General features: G+C 38.1%; 1 protein-coding gene across 3 annotated transcripts in view; it reads left to right on the top strand.

Moving 5' to 3' along the window:
* szt2 (SZT2 subunit of KICSTOR complex) overlaps window positions 1-18,491 on the top strand; it is a 153,056-nt gene that overhangs the window by 103,710 nt on the left and 30,855 nt on the right. For 2 of the 3 annotated variants that reach the window (XM_079882932.1, XM_079882931.1), the window contains 8 exons: window positions 1,234-1,425; window positions 3,366-3,568; window positions 3,759-3,925; window positions 6,698-6,795; window positions 10,132-10,264; window positions 10,435-10,562; window positions 13,236-13,357; window positions 14,498-14,680. In XM_079882932.1, coding sequence (XP_079739058.1) covers window positions 1,234-1,425; window positions 3,366-3,568; window positions 3,759-3,925; window positions 6,698-6,795; window positions 10,132-10,264; window positions 10,435-10,562; window positions 13,236-13,357; window positions 14,498-14,680 — 1,226 coding nt within the window. Of the gene's footprint in view, window positions 1-1,233; window positions 1,426-3,365; window positions 3,569-3,758; window positions 3,926-6,697; window positions 6,796-10,131; window positions 10,265-10,434; window positions 10,563-12,325; window positions 12,374-13,235; window positions 13,358-14,497; window positions 14,681-18,491 lie in introns of all 3 variants that reach the window. The other variant, XM_079882930.1, reaches the window with a different exon arrangement.

The raw sequence follows: 18,491 nt of genomic DNA, 5'->3' as shown, positions 1-18,491 counted from the left end.
ATTTTTGGGTGAACAAACCCTTTAAGCTCAAGCCCTGTTCGTCACAATAGGGAAGAAAAGTCTAGCACAACTTCCGTTTCATAGCGACTTTAAATCAGGGCCGGAGTGGGGCCACTTTTCAGCCCGGGAGTTTCAGGCCCAAGACCGGCCCACTTTTTCCATGGTGGAATTCCAAATTAGCACTTTTTCCAAATTGGATAAATGAAGCAACAGTTCAGATCTTACTATTGTGTAGTTTGTATTAAAGGGATACTCCACTTTAAAATGAAAATTCTGTCATCTTATACTCACCCTCATGTTGTTTCAAACCTGTATGAATTTCTTTCTTCTGCTGAACAGAAAGGAAGATATTTAGAAGAATATCAGTAACAAGATAGTTTCTGGGTCCCATTGACTTCCATAGTATCAAAAAATATATACTATGGAAGTCAATGGTACCAGAAACTGTCTGGTTACTGATATTCTTCTAAATATCTTCCTTTCTGTTCAGCAGAAGAAAGAAATTCATACAGGTTTGAAACAACATGAGGGTGAGAATATGATGACAGAATTTTCATTTTAAAGTGGAGTATCCCTTTAATACCATGGTTCAACAAATAATGTAAAGGTTAAATAATAATTCACTTAGACTTTAGAAGCAATTGCGACTTTATTTCACACAATTCTGACTTTATATCTTGCAATTCTGACTTTATAACATGCAATTGTGACTTTATTTCACGCAATTCTGACTTTATATCTCGCAATTCTGAGAAATAAAGTCATGTAAAGAGATGTAAACTCGCAATGTGAGATAAAAAGTCGCAATTATCTTTTAAAATGTTTTATTTTGTGGCGGAAACAAGCTTCCATACCTCCTGGCCTCTTCCTCCCATCCATCCTCCCTGACCGACGCGTACCGTTACGGTAGGGCCGGCCCAGCTATCGGTAGGCGCCGGCGGTGCCGTGGTAGCCTACCTGAGAAAACGTTTTGGAAAAGACGGGCTATGGACCCAACCAACTCTATAGGAGGAGAGGGTAGAACTCCCTCACATGGTACAACCCATTCAGAGGCTGCGCTGTCAGAATGCGGAACATGTGTAGCCTAATGTAACTAACGTGACAAATGTGAAAAAATAAAATAAAAATCCTCGACCGGCCCAAAAGTGAAGCGGCCCACCGGGAATTCTCCCGATTACCCACCCCGGGCCTGCTTTAAATGCATGTGTGATGATGTGTGTGTCCTGTGCGCAGGAGCAGCTGTGCGTGTGCGCTTTGACGTGTGGGAGCAGGGTAATGTCAGCCCGCTGCAGCTGACGGACAGGCTGAGGGCCGCCCTACGCCACGCCCTCGGTGACGTCATCATGGAGATGCGCGTGCTGCCCAACCCGCTGTGTCTGGACACATTCTGTCTGCCTGCTGCCGCCCAACGGGATGAAAGCACAGGTGAGGAGCTGATGCCCATGTTATATGCTGCATGGACTACTTTTAATGTGCTTTTTGTCATTTTGGATCTGTGAGAAGATGTGTGTGTGCACTCATCCGAAGCGCGCACACGCAGGAGCGTGCAAATATTGAGCTCTCTTTCAATTCTTGCGCTTGAACAGACAAGTTCTCACAAAAATTTGTAGGATATGTCTTAAGTGAACATAAAAATTTGATAAAGACACCGATAAGTGTATCAGTATCATAGTGCTGGATCTGTGCATTAGTCTTAGAGTGACAGAAGCCTAATATTTCTTAATGTTATTCAAACAAAAAAAGACTAGGAAATCACTCACTGCTCTTGACTGAATAGCTTTTGTAACTTTAATAGTGATTAATCTTTATTTAATTTATACAGTGAAGATTATATGCAATGTTGTTTTACATTTGATCTCTTTTCAATTCAATTTCTGTATCTGAAAACTAATGTTAGACCTACCTGAAAAAACTGAAAAACACTGTTTATTTTATTTGTCTCTTTGCTCAATTGTATTTATTTGTGCAGATGCTTTTAGTTTGATTATTTGTTCTTATTTTCTTTATTTTTATTTGACAGTTTTTTTTTTATTTGTGTCACACATTTTGCTCAATACACTACCATTCAAAAGAATGTCAGTACGATTAAAAAAAAGAAGAAATTAATACTTTTATTCAGCTAGGATTAATTAATTTGATCAAAAGTGACAATAAAAACATGTATAATGTTACAAAAGATTCAAATTAATGCGGTTCTTGAAGAATCCTGAAAAAAAAGACAGAAAATGAAGCAGCAAAACTGTTTTTAACAATGGTAATGATAAGAAATGTTTCAAATCAGCATATTAGAAAGATTTCTGACACTGAAGACAAAAATTCAGCTTCAATCACAGGAATAAATGATATTTTAGAAAACATTTATTTTAAATGGTAATAATATTTCACTGTTTTTTATGGAAGCTTGTTTCCGCCACTGAGTAATAAATAAATAATAATAATTGCGACTTTTTAATCTCACAATTCAGACTTTTTTTCTCACAATTGCGATATATCAAGTCAGAATTGTGAGAAATAAAGTCGCAATTCTGAGAAAAAAAGTCGCAATTGCGAGATATAAAATCGCAATTCTGAGAAATAAAGTCAGAATTGTGAGATATAAACTATTCTGTGGTAATAAAAAAAATAAGTCCGTCTTTTTTTTCCTTAGAATTGGACTTTATATCTCACATTTGTGAGTTATTCTGACAACTTTTCTCAGAATTGTGAGATATAAACTCGCAATTGCGTGTTATAAAGTCAGAATTACGTGATATAAAGTTGCAATTGTGAGAAAAAGTCAGAATTCTGACTTTATAACACAATTCTGACTTTATATCTCGCAATTCTGACTTTATAACACGCAATTGCGACTTTATTTCACGCAATTCTGACTTTATATCTCGCAATTCTGAGAAATAAAGTCAGAATTGCGAGATTTAAACTCGCAAATGTGAGATAAAAAGTCGCAATTATCTTTTAAAATGTTTTATTTTGTGGCAGAAACAAGCTTCCATAGTTTTTACTGTATTTTTGATCAAATAAATGCAGTCTTGGTGAGCAGAAGAGACATCAAAAAGAAAACAAAAAATCGGTTACACTTTATTTTAAGGTGTCTTTGTTACACTATAATTATACATTGAGTGATATTAAGTAACTGCATGTACTTATATGGTTAGGATTAGGGTTCGGTTTGGTTTAGGGTTAGTTGCATGTAATTATGCATAATTTATAGTTATTACTATAGTAACTACATGTAACATATGTAACAAAGGCACTGTAAAATAAAGTGTTACCAAGAAATCGTACTGACCCCAAACTTTTGAACGGTAGCGTATATTGGTGAACTTGTCCTGGTTTTGCTGATCCTTAGTGTTTTGTCACTGTAGTTCCCTTGAGTCTTCTGCAGTGCGACAGTAAAGAGGTGAAGGAGAGTCATCGGCGGCCCAGTGGAGCCCACGGGCTCAGAACCAGCCCGTCTCCCATCACCCTAATATCTGCCCCCAGCTCCACCCCGAACACCGGAGCCAGCACACCCGAGTCCACCACGCCCACAGGCAAAAGCACCCGCCGCAGCTTCTGGGAAATGTTGGTGCGTGTGCTCACTCAGCATGTGCTGTCTTCATTAACAGCAAATTGCTCTCATTAATTACCGACTGTCAACGCCTTCAAAATTGCATTGATGGTCAGCATGATGTGCAATGAAGCATAAATGCTAGAGAAATGATTGGACTGGTGCCAGTTATCTGTCTTATGATGTGTGTGTGTGTGTGTGTCGGTAGAGTAAACCAGAAACTTCTGAACTTGGCAGTCCAAAGACAACGGATGACATCATACCGGAGCGTGCCGAGGACAGTCGCATGGGCAGACGGAGACACAAGACGGAGAGTGTCAAACAGCAGTGGAACCATGAGAAAGCCATGGCAGTCGAACAAGAGCAAGCCCAGAGGTACAAAATACATTTTGTTTCCTAGGGTTATGTTTGTTCAAATGACATCTGCACAAGCTTCATGTTCAGATGGTAAGACAAAGAAACAGACCCAGTGTGCCATTTAAAACTGAAACTACTAAAAAAGTATATTTGACTTGTGCTGCAAAAGGAGTCAGAATGCGCACGGGATAAATTCGAGCTACAGGCAAAACAAGTGAAAAATGTACATTTTGGTTGATTTTTGAGATTTTCACAAAAATGTGTTCCTTAAGCCCTCGTCTAGCGATCCAAATGCTCCAAATAGCAATTAAACATCTAAAAGTATCTTTATTTGTTCATTTTCTGAGAGGAGTACCTTTCCTCTGTCCATGAAAAATGCTGTTTTATCTCTGCTCGCTTCTTGTGTTTCCCCTCAGCACAAGTTCGGTATTGTTTTAAAGTGAACCAGTGAAATGTGATTTTCAGACTCATGTTGATGTAAACAAAACGATCTTACTCGCGCGGACTGTCAGATCTGATGCGTGAGCACAAAGATGCCTTCGACAGCGTGCGATCCTGATATACACATTCTGTATACACAGAATTACAGTATTTAAAAGTATCTGTCTTGGCGAGTATTCACGCAAACATTATCTGTTATGTAAGGAATAATTGACGACAGGCCGTTGAATTATTAGAAAAATAATGCACACCCGAGGTGGTAATGCGGTCACGACGCGAAGCGGTGTGGCCGTTACACCTCGGGTGTGCATTCTTTTTCTAATAATTCAACGGCCTGAAGTCAATTATTCCACTTATACTACAGTTACCACACCTCGAAACATTGTTCAGATTATGTATTTCAAGACGTTTGTAAAGTTTTTGTCATTAAAACGCTCTTGTATGTAGGACTAATTTCTTACGCATCTAATCCCATGCCTCCGTTGCTAATTCCAAAACGTCATTTTAGAGTTAGTAACGGAAGTTTGAGCCGCTGATAGCAGACTAATGCTGGGGACACACGACTAGCTGACACATTATCTGACTGTTTTCATCGACTGCATATTTTAAACACCGACTTTGAACACAGACTGAACGCGCTGAACACGCGTTTGGGCATGATCAGTCATCAAATTACATTCATAACCGGCCTTAAAGTGTGTCCTCGACTCGGCTTTATGCAGTTATTAGAGAGAGATGTTGCAATAATGAGACAGAAAAGCATGTGCGTCAATATTATTATTTATTTATTAATTCAATTTGTTTTAATTAATTTGTTCATTCTTGTTTTTTTTTCTATTATTGACAGATGACAGTAAACTAGCCAAATAAATGAAAAAAAAGCCTTTTAACAAGTAAGGCCTATCAATAATTATTTATTTGTTATATTATCTGCAATAAAAATACGTGCTGCAGGACTATCCATTTATTTAGCCTATATTCAGTTTAATTTTCTATTGATTATAGATAGGAATATACTTTATTTATTAAAATTAAACTGCATGTTTCCATTGATTGTGAAGCTAGACATTGAAAATTGCAGATCAAGCGCATGGGGCTAAATGTTTTTTCTTGTTATGAATTGTATCCTATTTTCTGTTATTACAGTTGACTACGCGAAGTGATATGGAACTGTAATGCGGTCAAGACCTGCCTGGAACTACTTTAGCCGTGCGTTTCCCTGAAAATAATGCACACCTTAGAACGTTCGTCAACCAATCAGATTCAAGCATTCAACGGCCCTGTAGTATATAAGTCTTAAATAAACCTTAGGTTAACTGTTGGGGGAAATGATCTGATATGTAATATTATATTACATCCGTGCGGTACAGTAGGTCTTAATGAATGAGCTGTCTGTTAAATAAAATGTTAAAATAAATAAATGGTAATCAAACAATTGTGGTATCATGGGGAAAAAAAGTTGAATATATATTTTTCCAATAGATATTTGTTTTTGACTTGGTGTGTGCCAAATTTGTAGCCTGGGAAAACCCAGATAACTTCCGGCAAATTTAGATTTGCTCTGCAAGTAGTCTGGCAAAGAGCTCATTCAAGCCCATTTCTAATCCGTCGAAATCGTGGCACCAATCAGAAACGTTGAGGTGGGCCTTACACAATGACGATCGCTCTGATTGGTTTTAGGTCTATCCAGTTGCGCCCAGAGGCATTTGAGCGACGTCCGTTGGTGACGCCCCTTTGGAAATGAGTTATTAATGAAGCTTTGCTAGACCATAACTCCGTTACTACTGAGAATGGTCTGGTTTTAACCAGGCTACCAAATTTGGTGTTATTACTGGGGATTTTAAGGTATGGTTGCTTGGTGATTTTGTTTTGAAACCTTTAGAAAACTTGATTTTTCTTAAAATTGACTTGAAAACTATCAACTTCAAGCAGGTGTAGCTCAGTCATTTTTGTCTGATTCCAACAAATCATACATAATGTTGTGTATTTTAATAGAGAATGTAACTTATTCTATTAAAATTTGCTCATTGCCACTTATTTTGTCAGCACGGGTCTCATATGTTCTCTGAAACACCTCCATTGTGCCAAATACCCACATTTTTATTACTGTGCAAAATCAGAATAATCAGATTTCCAAAATGATTTTTGGCCAGTTCTTCCTGGCAATTTCTGAGATGCCAATTTGGATGGAATACAATAGATAATTTGGCCGTGGGTGTTGAGAGAATACTGGCATTTCTGATTCAGATGGCAGTAACTTGAGAGACGTAAATGCTGAAATGACCTCTAACAAAAGCAATTATCATCCGTATAGGCCTATAGACGTGTCTGGATGTCTTTGTGTTGTAGGAGACATGCAGTCCAGCTGGAGGAAGGTGATACTGGCACTCTTCAAACCGTCTACCAGACCACGTACCTGCCCTGGGTCACCTTCATGAACAAACTGGGTGAGTTCCCACATCCGTGTAATACTTTTCTATTTATAACTGTGCAAATTTACAATGATGTAATAAACTTGGCCATTCTTCATGAAGGTGCACCTTTGACTAGTTGAAACTTAAATGAGATTTCATATATGGGCGTAACACGGGCAGGTTAATGTGCATATACACTTTGTATTTCCATTACAACCAAATAATAACGTATTAGCTTGCAGTATTGAGAACAGCAATTCTTTGATATTATAATAATAATAATTTTTAAATACCAATTATTTTTTGTATTACGTTTCATTTGGCATTTATATTCACAATTTATAATTGAAGTTCTTATGAGAAACCAGCCACAAATTAGAATTTCCCTGATTTTAACTTTCTCTATTCATTTATTATAAAGTGAAAGTTCAACAAGCCCAAAAAAAGACCAATTTCACCCGTCAACACTCTTAATAACTTAGGAAATGTTAATTAAAGAAGATAAGAAAGTTTAATGTTAAAATTAATGAATTTACTCTACTTTCCTGTAGCTCAAACAGTAGAGTGTTGGTGCTTGCAACGCCAAGGTCATGGGTTCGATTCCCAGGAAAAGCAAGAACTGATAAGAATGTAAATGTGTACCTTCTTGAAATGCAATGTAAATCGCTTTGGATAAAAGCGTCTGCCAAATGCATAAATGTAAATGCATAAATGTTCTAATGCCGGATGCCCTTCTTTATTTTTCGGACCACAAAAAGAGAAATTTAAAAAAAAAAATGTTTTTTTTTTTTTATTCGCTTTCATCCATATAATGACAGTGAATAGTCAACTGTCACTGACTGTCATCTGACAACCGGAGTTCTGGTGCGGTGATATTTGACTGTGATGGAAGAAAGTACACAGATACTTTTTGGGGATTTCTAGGCATTGTATTTCATGTGGCGTTTTTGTTCATCTTGATTTATCACACCTCGTGTGCCTTTTCTGGGCGAGTCAGAGACTAATAGAGTCTCACGCACAGAAGACCATCAGCCAAAGTCAGGATTTTTGTTAAATAATACATAACATTTTGGTTTGTTTTTCACTAAACCCTATCTTTTAGTGAACCCTATCTTTAGCAGTAGTAAATAGGGCTGGGCAAAAAATATAGATTTCTCGATTTTAATCGATTCTCATTTTTACGAAACGATATCGATTCTTAAATCCCAAGAATCGATTAGTCATCCTGTTTTCAGTTGATGAATGAATGGAACATTGTTGCGCACATCCAATCCAATAAATCGCAATAATCTTTGTGCTTTGTTATTATTGATATGAAACCAAGTCTCAGATTTCAAATTACGTCCATTTTCTTACGAAATTCAAAAACATAATTACCGTTTTGGACCGTTTTGGCTCAAGAGAAGCAGCAGTGCGGAGCACACGTGATCTTCTCTTCCGCCTTAATAATACCAGTTACAGCGCGAAATAAACATGAATGAGCATGTGAAAGTATGTTAAAAGATAGAGTACAACTTATCGAAGTCCGTATCATGTCTCATGGAATCGCTCAATCAGTGTTTCAACCGTGGAAAGACGTTTTTTTAAAGACATATTTAATGCATGTTTGAATAAATCTGGAAAGTTTTTTATGACAGCCACCATTTAAATTTTTATATAATTTCATATAACTTTATTATTATAAAAATAAATAAAAGTGTATTTTAAGTGTTTGTATACAAATCAGTTAATTTTTACCTTCAATATTATAGTAGGCTAATGAAGCCTATAGGCTACTACTGACTCCCAGTTACAATAATAGTTAAGAGATTTGTTTTCCTTGAGAAAATTTGCAATGTATTGTACCTGATATCCAAAATAATCGATATTGAATCGAATCGTAATCGAAATCGAATCGAATTGCAAGCTTGTGAATCGAAATCGAATCGAATTGTGAAATTTGTGTCAATACCCAGCCCTAGTAGTAAAGATGGCGCCGTTGTGTCTGGCACGCTGTCTGTCGCTCTCTCTAGTTTTGTTGTCCTTAATGTCTTTTTTAATCACTAGCTGTAAAATGGCTTTGATGTATGATCGTCAAATACTTATGGACATTCGAGTGGCTGTTGAAGCAGCCAGGTGTGACATTTGCCTGCCTTGTCCCTCTCCTTTGCCTACCCATACTTATCTTCCAGTATACCAATATTGGCGTCCTGCTGACTTGCCTTGGAAAAGGAAGCGTCGGAGAAAACGTGGAAAGCGGCGTGGAGTTGCTGTTCGGCTTAGGTCTCTTGCGTGGACGCCGCCTACTCTGTTTTTGTTTTGTTTTTTAAGCTTGATGCTGGTTTCTGTTCACTGCCATTATATGGACTAGTGCGAGTGGGACATTTGTTTAAAATTCTCCTTTTGTGGTCCGTAAAAGAACGGCATACCGCATTAGAACAAGAACACCACCAAGTAAATGATGATTTTTATTTTATTTTAGGGTGAACTATCCCTTTAAAGGAGAACTCCGGTCAATTTTAACATTGAGCTCATTTTTTTGTAAATTTGGAGTGCTGTCAGTACAGAGAACAACGACAAAAATCGGTGTTGCCTACACCGTGTTATCCTCTTTTTAAAATTTGCACCCTGTTGACTTCAATGGGGCAAGTTTTAAACCTTTTTTTAGCCTCTTAACATCCTTGATGTGTCATTACAAGTGCACAGCCATGTGAGTGATTCCTTCGGAGTGAACATGGGTGAATCTGACTGCAGTAGATGTGAAAGATATGAATAAAAGTGAAGTTAATTCGGCCAGCGCACATACCTGTATTTACATCCTGTTTTCGGTCGAAGTCCACAGTAGTCGATTGTCGAGTTCATGCGCGTGATCATAAGTAACTAAGCAACAGTGGAGAACTCGACAATCGATTACTGTGGGCTTCGACCGAAAACAGGATGTAAATACAGGTATGTGCGCTGGCCGAATTAACTTCACTTTTATTCATATCTTTCACATCTACTGCAGTCAGATTCACCCATGTTCACTCCGAAGGAATCACTCACATGACCTGTGCACTTGTAATGACACATCAAGGATGTTAAGAGGCTAAAAGCAGGTTTAAAACTTGCCCCATTGAAGTCGACAGGGTGCAAATTTTAAAAAGAGGATAACACGGTGTAGGCAACACCGATTTTTGTCGTTGTTCTCTGTACTGACAGCACTCCAAATTTACAAAAAAATGAGCTCAATGTTAAAATTGACCGGAGTTCTCCTTTAACGTGATTTATAATCTATTCAAAACCTAAAAAGATTGTTTAGAATAATCTGAACATTTCTTTCTTCATATCATCCTGGCAGACAGAAAACGTTCCCTGATTAAAGAATTATTTTCTCTTGTTGTCTTGCAGGCTGTCCGTCCATCCAGCATTGTTCAACTGAAGTCTCGCATCATTTCCTCCTGCCTTCCATCCTCTCAGAAATTGTCAATCTTGTCAGCTCACTGGCCAGTGACACCATAGTCAAAGTGTTCGAAAGAACCAGGTGCGTTCCTGACCGGGTCGAAGCATTCATCCGAACTGTCCAGATGTGTTTCAGATGATGTGATTAGATGCTTCTGCATTTGGTGCATAGTTGTGCAATGTGCCATCCGATGTTTCCGTCGATTCAGTTTATGCTTAAACCGATGAACTGTTTCATGTGTGTGTCGGCAGCTGTCCTCAGGGAGACATCTATGTCCCCCTGTCAATCATCCAGCACATCAGCCAACCACCTGCCACCTCCAGGAGCTTCATTCTCATTGGTCGCAACTTCAGCCAATGGCATTGCAGTACAGAACAAGGTACCTCCTATGTTCAGTCAGCAATTCTCATGTCATCTTAAGCCGTATTCAGACGGGACTAGTTTTCTAGTCACAATTCTTATCACTCGACGTCTGTGATTACATGTACCGATTCGGGCAGGACTAACATTTCCGTGTTTATTACTGGGAGTTTGTGTGCTAGTGTGCATCACGTATGACATATATCTATTTTTGCTTTATTATTTATTGATATAATTTTAGTTTATTATAAGTAAACTTCTCGAGTGTATATAATAAACGCACATAAGTGAAACGCGAATTTCTCTAGTGCTGTCCGAATAGGGCTTTTGGTCACAGTCTCTTCCGAGATTATTTAACACACAGGTTGAACTTGAATTGGAGGAAACTGTCCAACACATTGCAGTTTGTTTTATTTTCATGAAAGGGCTTATTATAACCACAGTTACAATACATTTAGTAAAACAACATTAACAAGTGCCAATATAACAAATAATGCATTTGGTATAGTGCATTATAATATCTAAAAAGTGATGTGAATGATGTAATGATGTCATTTAACTGTGGTTGCACTCATTCATGAGAACATATAAATGATTACAAGGTGAATTATAAGGCATTGGGAATGCATTACAATGCATAAAATTAACCTTTGTAATGCATTATATATTCAGCTGAATCTCATGAAAATGATCTTCTAATCAGGTCATATTTCTCCCCAAAATTAAAAGAAAAAATAATCAAGAAATAGTTTCTAGAAAGAAAAAGAAACGTATATTATCATATGTGACAGAAAAATACAGAAATAAGGACACAAGTAAATAAATAATAATGTTTAATATAATTGTATATAATTGCAGTATTACCAGAAATGAATGAATAATTTTGTCCTTTAAAAATAAATACTACAAATATGTAATATTTAGTCCTCAAATGATTTATATTTGCTTACAAATCTACTATTCAGATATGCTTTACAATTCAAATAATATTTAATTATTGTTTCACTTTACATTAATGAGAATGCTCAGTACAGGGGGTAATCTGCTTAATTATCATGACATTTTGTCACAATGTTAAAAAGTTTTAATGGGCCTAAAATATGCTTCATTGTCTTTGAGCAAGATTTATTTTTTTGATTTTGGGGTAATATATGACCGAGACATTTCTCTGTGACATTCAGCCTTCATGATACTGAAACTTTTAAGATCATACTCCATTAATTTGGCTGAAGTTTAACTGGCTCTAGGCAATGTAAGGTCATTACTGAATTCTGTGGTCAACAGTTCCCCTGGCTTCTAACCGCTCTCTCTGTGACAACATTAAACCATGTGTCCAAAGCTGAAGTTTCTCAAGTTATTAACTTCACTAGTTCTTTATAGTTTAACCGCTTTCTCACCATGGGCTCAGATGCATCACGTTCTCTTCTACTAAAATCTCTTATATTACTACATCGCTGCGCTTGGTGTTTTTATCTTGTGTTCAGCTGATCTTGCAAATAAATGTTTTCTTTTTTCTTTTGTGATTTTATTTTTAGTATTGCTGTGTGTATTCATCTCTTACATCTCTTTTAGCCTACGAGTGTTTAATGAATGATTAGTATTGTTCTTGCTTTTCTGTTATCATAGATTCATAGATCTTTCGCTTATGTTGTCTCTTGCAGAGCTTTGTGCGTGCGTGCGTGCGTGTGTGTGTGCATGTATGTATGTGTGTGTTAATGCCTCATTAACATAGAGTTGTCTTGTTTTGCAAAGCTGTTTGTGCTCATCTCTGTTTGCCCACAGAAGACAGTTCAGATGAAGAGAACAGTCCAGTACTAAATAGGTGCACACGTAAGTTTGGCCCCTTATGGGGCCCCTAGTGGCCCTCACTGCGACAGGGGCCCTTCCTCCAAATCACTCCATTACACCACAGACACACTCTGACAGGGACTGGATATTAGAGTGATTCTTCAAATAGGACTTTTCTGTCCTGGAAAGATAATTTTTCTCATTTTTAAGAACAAGGCAAAATAATCACATCAATTATGTTGGTGTGTACGAATGGGTTTTCAAAGAATCACCATACTTCCCACAATAATAGAGAAATCTGGTTCAACATTTGCGAAATTTACTTTTAACCAAAACCATTAAAAAAATCCATCCATCCTAATTACTGCTGTCATTACCCATCATACTTAATGCCAAAATCTTTAAAGTTGAACAGATCTTTATTCCAGGACTATAAATGGTTTGAAATAAACTACGCATATTTAAAGAATTTTAAAGAAAGTAGTTTAAAGTGCTCCTAATTGAAGGTTCACTCATTTATGCATGTATGCTAGATCATTTTTATCCCTGCTTGTACTGTACCGTTGAAACCTGAAGATGTTTTACTTCTAGATGAGTATGTGTTCTGATGTTGGTATTTAAAATATATTAGAGATTAATTAAGCAGAGAATGTCATACTCAAGAGTGAGTTCTGCGTTGCCTTTCTCCTCAAACACACTCGTGACATAAATGTCGTGTCTCAAGGCTATAAAACCTTTTTTTTTATTCTTTTTTAAATAAACCCATAGCTGTTAATCAGAGGTAAACTGAATAGATTCAGAATTGACGTTATGATCAGATCTTTATTTCTTGCTCTGTCTATTATCTACACAAATTTCTTTACCCAAATAACACCACCTCACATAATTCTGTCTTTTATTAAAGCTCATAAGGGTCTGCAGCGGTTCGAGTCCTTGGAGCACAGTGATTGGCTGAGCCCGGGACAGGCTGTGAGGGGCGTGGCTCCACGCCAGCGCTTCCTGTACATACACATTGTCAATAAGAAGGTCAGTTCTGTTGAATATAACCAGCCGTGACATGCGTAAGCAACACACAATAAAAACTCTCTCTTGCATAAATAATTCTTGTCTAAACCAGCTTCGACGAGCAACAGGATTTTGCTGCCCACAGTGAAATATTATTTGTCCAAAATGCTCCTCCACATATCTGCATATCAACAATTAAATATGTTATAATCAACTGTGATTGTGTCACGACATGCAGGATTTGTGAGGTCTGGTCTTTCTGTTTCATCTTATGGGCCCTATCTTGCACCTATGGGCCCTATCTTGCACCCAGCGCAATTGACTTTGTACATCGACGCATGTTTCATTCCTATTTTGCACCCGACGCATAGCGGACTTTTCCCTCCACGTCTGTAAATTAGGGAATGAACTTGCGCTCCCGGGGGCGGTTCAGCGAAAAGAGGAGGCGTGTTCCGGCGCAAACGTTCCCTGGTGCTATTTTGCAGTTCCAGAAAACAATTCCGCCACAGACCAGGAGAAACCCAGTCTAAAGTCAGTGCCGCATTTTCAGTGGCGCGTTCAGATGCTATTTTAAGGGCGCACGACGCACATACACTTTGCTTCTCTCATCTACACATACGCAGCAGTTCCCATTTTTGCAAACCATACATAATTGCAAGGAAAAATATTCCACATGAGGGAAATCATTGTTGTGTCCATGAAGATGTGAAAAAATAGGCATAAATCTAGCTTACACATTTACCCAAATTATCATACGCCTGTTTAACCGAAGCTAATTTGGGTGTGTTTCTCCATCCCCAATGTCACTTCTCTGTGTTTTACGGCCCTGACGAGAACGTCAGTCTCCTCGGCTGTGAACCACTCCTGGCAAATCCGCCGTTATAATAGCAATCCGCCATGGAACAAGCGCGTCTGCTCTTAAAGGGAATGTGAGATGACGCTCTGATTGGTTTATTTCACGTTACGCCCAAACCACACCTATGAGTGATGTAGCTACTTCACACCAACCCATTTTAGATTTGCATCGGGAGAAATAGTCAATTATCCCGCCGGTATATTACCTGCTGAGATCCGCCCACAAAGTTACTTGCGTTTCGCGTTTGATACTTGTGTTTCAGATCGTTAAAACAGGGCTCTATATCTCTGTGTTTGTGTTCACAGGTGACTCTGTATGCGTATAACTGGTCGGTGGATCTGGGCGGCTCTCTGAATCAAGGTCTGGTCAGACTGGTGCACTGGCAGAACGCCCGCGCACATGTGGTCAACTGCCTCCTGAGTCAGAAAATGGGTCTTTTCCATCATTACTGCTTCTCTGATACACCTACACACGAGGATCTGAAACAGGTCAGAATGAAAACACACTGGCTATGTTCTCAATGCAATACTAGCATGCAAACGATTCATTACAAACAGCACATGAAACGAATGGTAATTTGCTGTGTGGTTGTCACACAATCTCATTATGCAAGTTTATTTCAGGCAGTGACATCCAATTATCTAATCTTGGAAATAAACATGGTTACTTTGTGTTTTTAATCAGATTTTAAGAATAATAATATCAAAGTCACGACTGATATCTTGTTTCAAAATAACCATATTTATTTGAAATGGAAATTGTAACATCATAAATGACTTTATTGTCACTTTTGATTAATTTAATGCAATTTTATGCAAAGATTTTCTCTTTCTCTTTTTTTTTTTGTTTTTTTTTTTGGTAGTGGTAGTGTACACACTCCTTACTCCCTTCATCACACATACTAGAGAGTATGCCATTCTCAACAAACCCATTCTCTGTAAGCTGTCACAGATTGCTGGACATTGGTTAGGATGAGCTTTTAGGACAGTGTTTTTGGACAGAATAAGATACAGACAGCACTAGTGAGTTGGTTTAAGCAGCTCGTCAGTTTCGGGCGGCCCCCGAGGCGGTCTGACATGTCGCACTCAGTGATGGACAGCTGTCAGATCCTCAGGGCAGGACGGTAATCACTCTAGCACACCTGTTAACACCAAACAACTGGAAACAATCCAGACCGCTGGTCCTGCCGAAATTAGACATTACTGCGCTGCCAAAACGGTTTATTCCTGCGCAGAGTCGTGCTCGTCTGAACAGACTGGATTGAATCACGCTGTGTTTTAGCTGTTCGCAGTTAATGCAGCAGAACATGTTTGTTCGTTAAGTCAGTAAAGAGCAGAAATCCTCTGCAACAGTGTTCACTGTTATTGATTCAGTTGTCAGCTGTTTGTCAAGATTTTTTTCCCAAAATGTCGGGATGTATTTTGGGGAAGCAGACTGTTGTTGATGTCATTATCGAGAGCTTGTGTGTTCAACCTAAAGGCCTTTAACGTAACTGCTTATGACAGTTATGTGCCTGCATAAATACGCATACATACATTTCTTAAAAGGGCATAATCATGGAGAATAGATTTTCACAGGTGTTTTATAATAGCGATATATTGACTATGCAGATACATAGATAGATGGATGATGGATGGACGGATGGACGGATGGATGGATGGATGGATGGATGGATGGATGATAGATAGATGGATGGATGGATGGATGATGGTTGGATAGACTTATGGATGGATGGATGATGGATGGACGGATGGACGGATGGATGGATGGATGGATGGATGATAGATAGATGGGCGGATGGATGGATGGATGATGGATGGATGGATGGATGGATGATAGATAGATGGGCGGATGGATGGATGATGGTTGGATAGACGGATAGATGGATAGATGGATGGATGGATGGATGGATGAATGATAGATAGATGGGCGGATGATGGATGGAGTGTGAGTTTTTGAGTGATTCATTTAAAAGATTAAAAGTTAAAAGCTCCTGTACTTGTTAATCAGACGACAGCTGGTCAACTAAAACTAAATTATTACCTTTCGTTAAAACCTTGACCGCAACTTTATGACTGAACTTCAGGGAAAACAAATAAAATGCTACACAAGTCTAGAAAATGTCTTATTTAAGCGGATGCTGTGCGCTTGTGTGTGTCTGTGTGTGGGAGAAGATAAACACAAACCCGTGGAGATTCTTCTGGAGAATAAAGAGCGTTCCTTCAGATATGAAGTTTTCCAGCAGACACTGTTTATCTCCTGATGTCCGGGGCTGTTCTGGTTCCAGAGGCTGAGACTGTCTGGAGTTTAGTCGGTGAAATATCACTTTGTTCATCGCTCGTCTGTGTCTGTCCTTGAGGGAACAGGATGAGGGAGAGATCCTCAGTGTTCACTCTTCCTTTGATCCCTTTATGTCAGTCAGTCCAGTCAAATCTCTCTTTGTTTGGACCTTTGTGGATATGTATGTGAGAAAGAGACAACTAAAATGTAGAAAATGTGATGGTGGGGCTGATTTTTGGGAAAAGTCTGCAAAATTGAGTCTTCACTAAGCTCTTCTGACCAGTTCTACTTTAGCAACTGTTTCCATATGCCATTTTCTCAGAAAGTTTTTGCTCTTATGAGTCTATAAATGATCTGTGTGTTTGGATGGCTTTGAATTAAATTTGATGGAAATTATGCAAATATGGTAAACCGTTGTTGCCATGAAGTAGCCAGAGAGGTTGCAGATAGTATTTTCTTCCTTTTACAAATCTTTAAATGAATCTTGATATGAATTTAAAGGGTAACTCTCGCCAAAATTTAACCTAGGCTCTTTTTGTTAATCTAACCGAGTCAAATTTTTGTGTAAAAACATAATTACAATGGAAACGGCACTTTTAAGATTTACCGTATTTTCATTTTAGGTCAAAATACCTTTTGAATGGGAGTGCATGGGGCACGACTATAATAGCATCAAAATCGGTATTTTTAAAACACTAATGCGGCTCGACACAACATGAAACTGTGCTGAAGTATCACCAGAGGCTCTACACATGAACTCCAGCATTGAGAACAGTGTTTGTGTACACAGAGTTTACTAAAAAGAAAGGTTTTGTACGACTCACTTTATCAGTTAGTGTTTCCGGTGGCTGATTTTTTGTCAGTCAAAAGTAGTCGATCTCCGAATGCAACGTAATGAACTGACTCCATATGAGGAAATGTCATGAACATGTAATTTCAATGAATAGCATGATAACTTAGATAAAAAAAATATCCGTGTATTTATATGGAAACAAGCTTTAGGAGCTTTCCATCTTTACTCTCCTCATGTTACGTTGCATTCGGAGATCGACTACTTTTGACTGACAAAATTTCAGCCACCAGAAACGCTAACTGATAAAGTGAGTCGTACAAAACCTTTCTTTTTAGTAAACTCTGTGTACACAAACACTGTTCTCAATGCTGGAGTTCATGTGTAGAGCCACTGGTGATACTTCAGCACAGTTTCATGTTGTGTCGAGCCGCATTAGTGTTTTAAAAATAGAGATTTTGATGCTATCATAGAAGTGCCCCATGCACTCCCATTCAAAAGGCAATTTGACCGAAAACGAAAATACGGTCAATCTTAAAAGTGGCGTTTCCATTCTAATTATGCTTTTACACGAAAGTTTGCCTCGGGTAGATTAACAAAAAAAGCCTCGGTGAGAGTTACCCTTTAAACCGTCTCCCTCGTCACCAAATCAGACCATCAGTAAGAACACACACACGTTTTGATTCAGGTGATTGCAGTGTAATAGTAACTAAAGAGTACCGTTGTGTACAATAGGAAACACAAGTGTGATCGCTTTCAAAAATCACATATCTGTGAAATCTAACCCTTTTAGCAAATAAAAATACATTGCAATGTCACAATTAATTCCATGCAAGAATAATATCCAATCATTTCTATAATAATAATGATTAGTTCACATGAAGCTAAGCTTGACTGAATCACAGTCATCAAGAGGCAGAGCTTAGAAAAAGGTCAGTTCTGTCAGCTGAGAGTATTGCACTCTTTAATTAAATTCAATTACAGTTAAATATTCTTATTTAACTTTTGGGATTATTAATAGATTTCTCAAGGTCATAAATGCAGTTTAGTCACACACACACTCAAACTCACTTACACACTCAGACTCACACACACACACTCACACAGACACACTCAGACTCACACACACACATACACGTGCACACATACACACAACACACACTCACTGACACACAACACACACTCAAAGACACACTCTTAGACAAACACACACACACACACATACACGC

The sequence above is a fragment of the Squalius cephalus genome (genome assembly GCF_949319135.1).
Source record: "Squalius cephalus genome assembly, chromosome: 10".
In the NCBI taxonomy this organism is placed as follows: domain Eukaryota; kingdom Metazoa; phylum Chordata; class Actinopteri; order Cypriniformes; family Leuciscidae; genus Squalius; species Squalius cephalus.
Note: the sequence above shows the minus strand (reverse complement) of the source record. Positions and strands in the feature narration are given on the sequence as shown.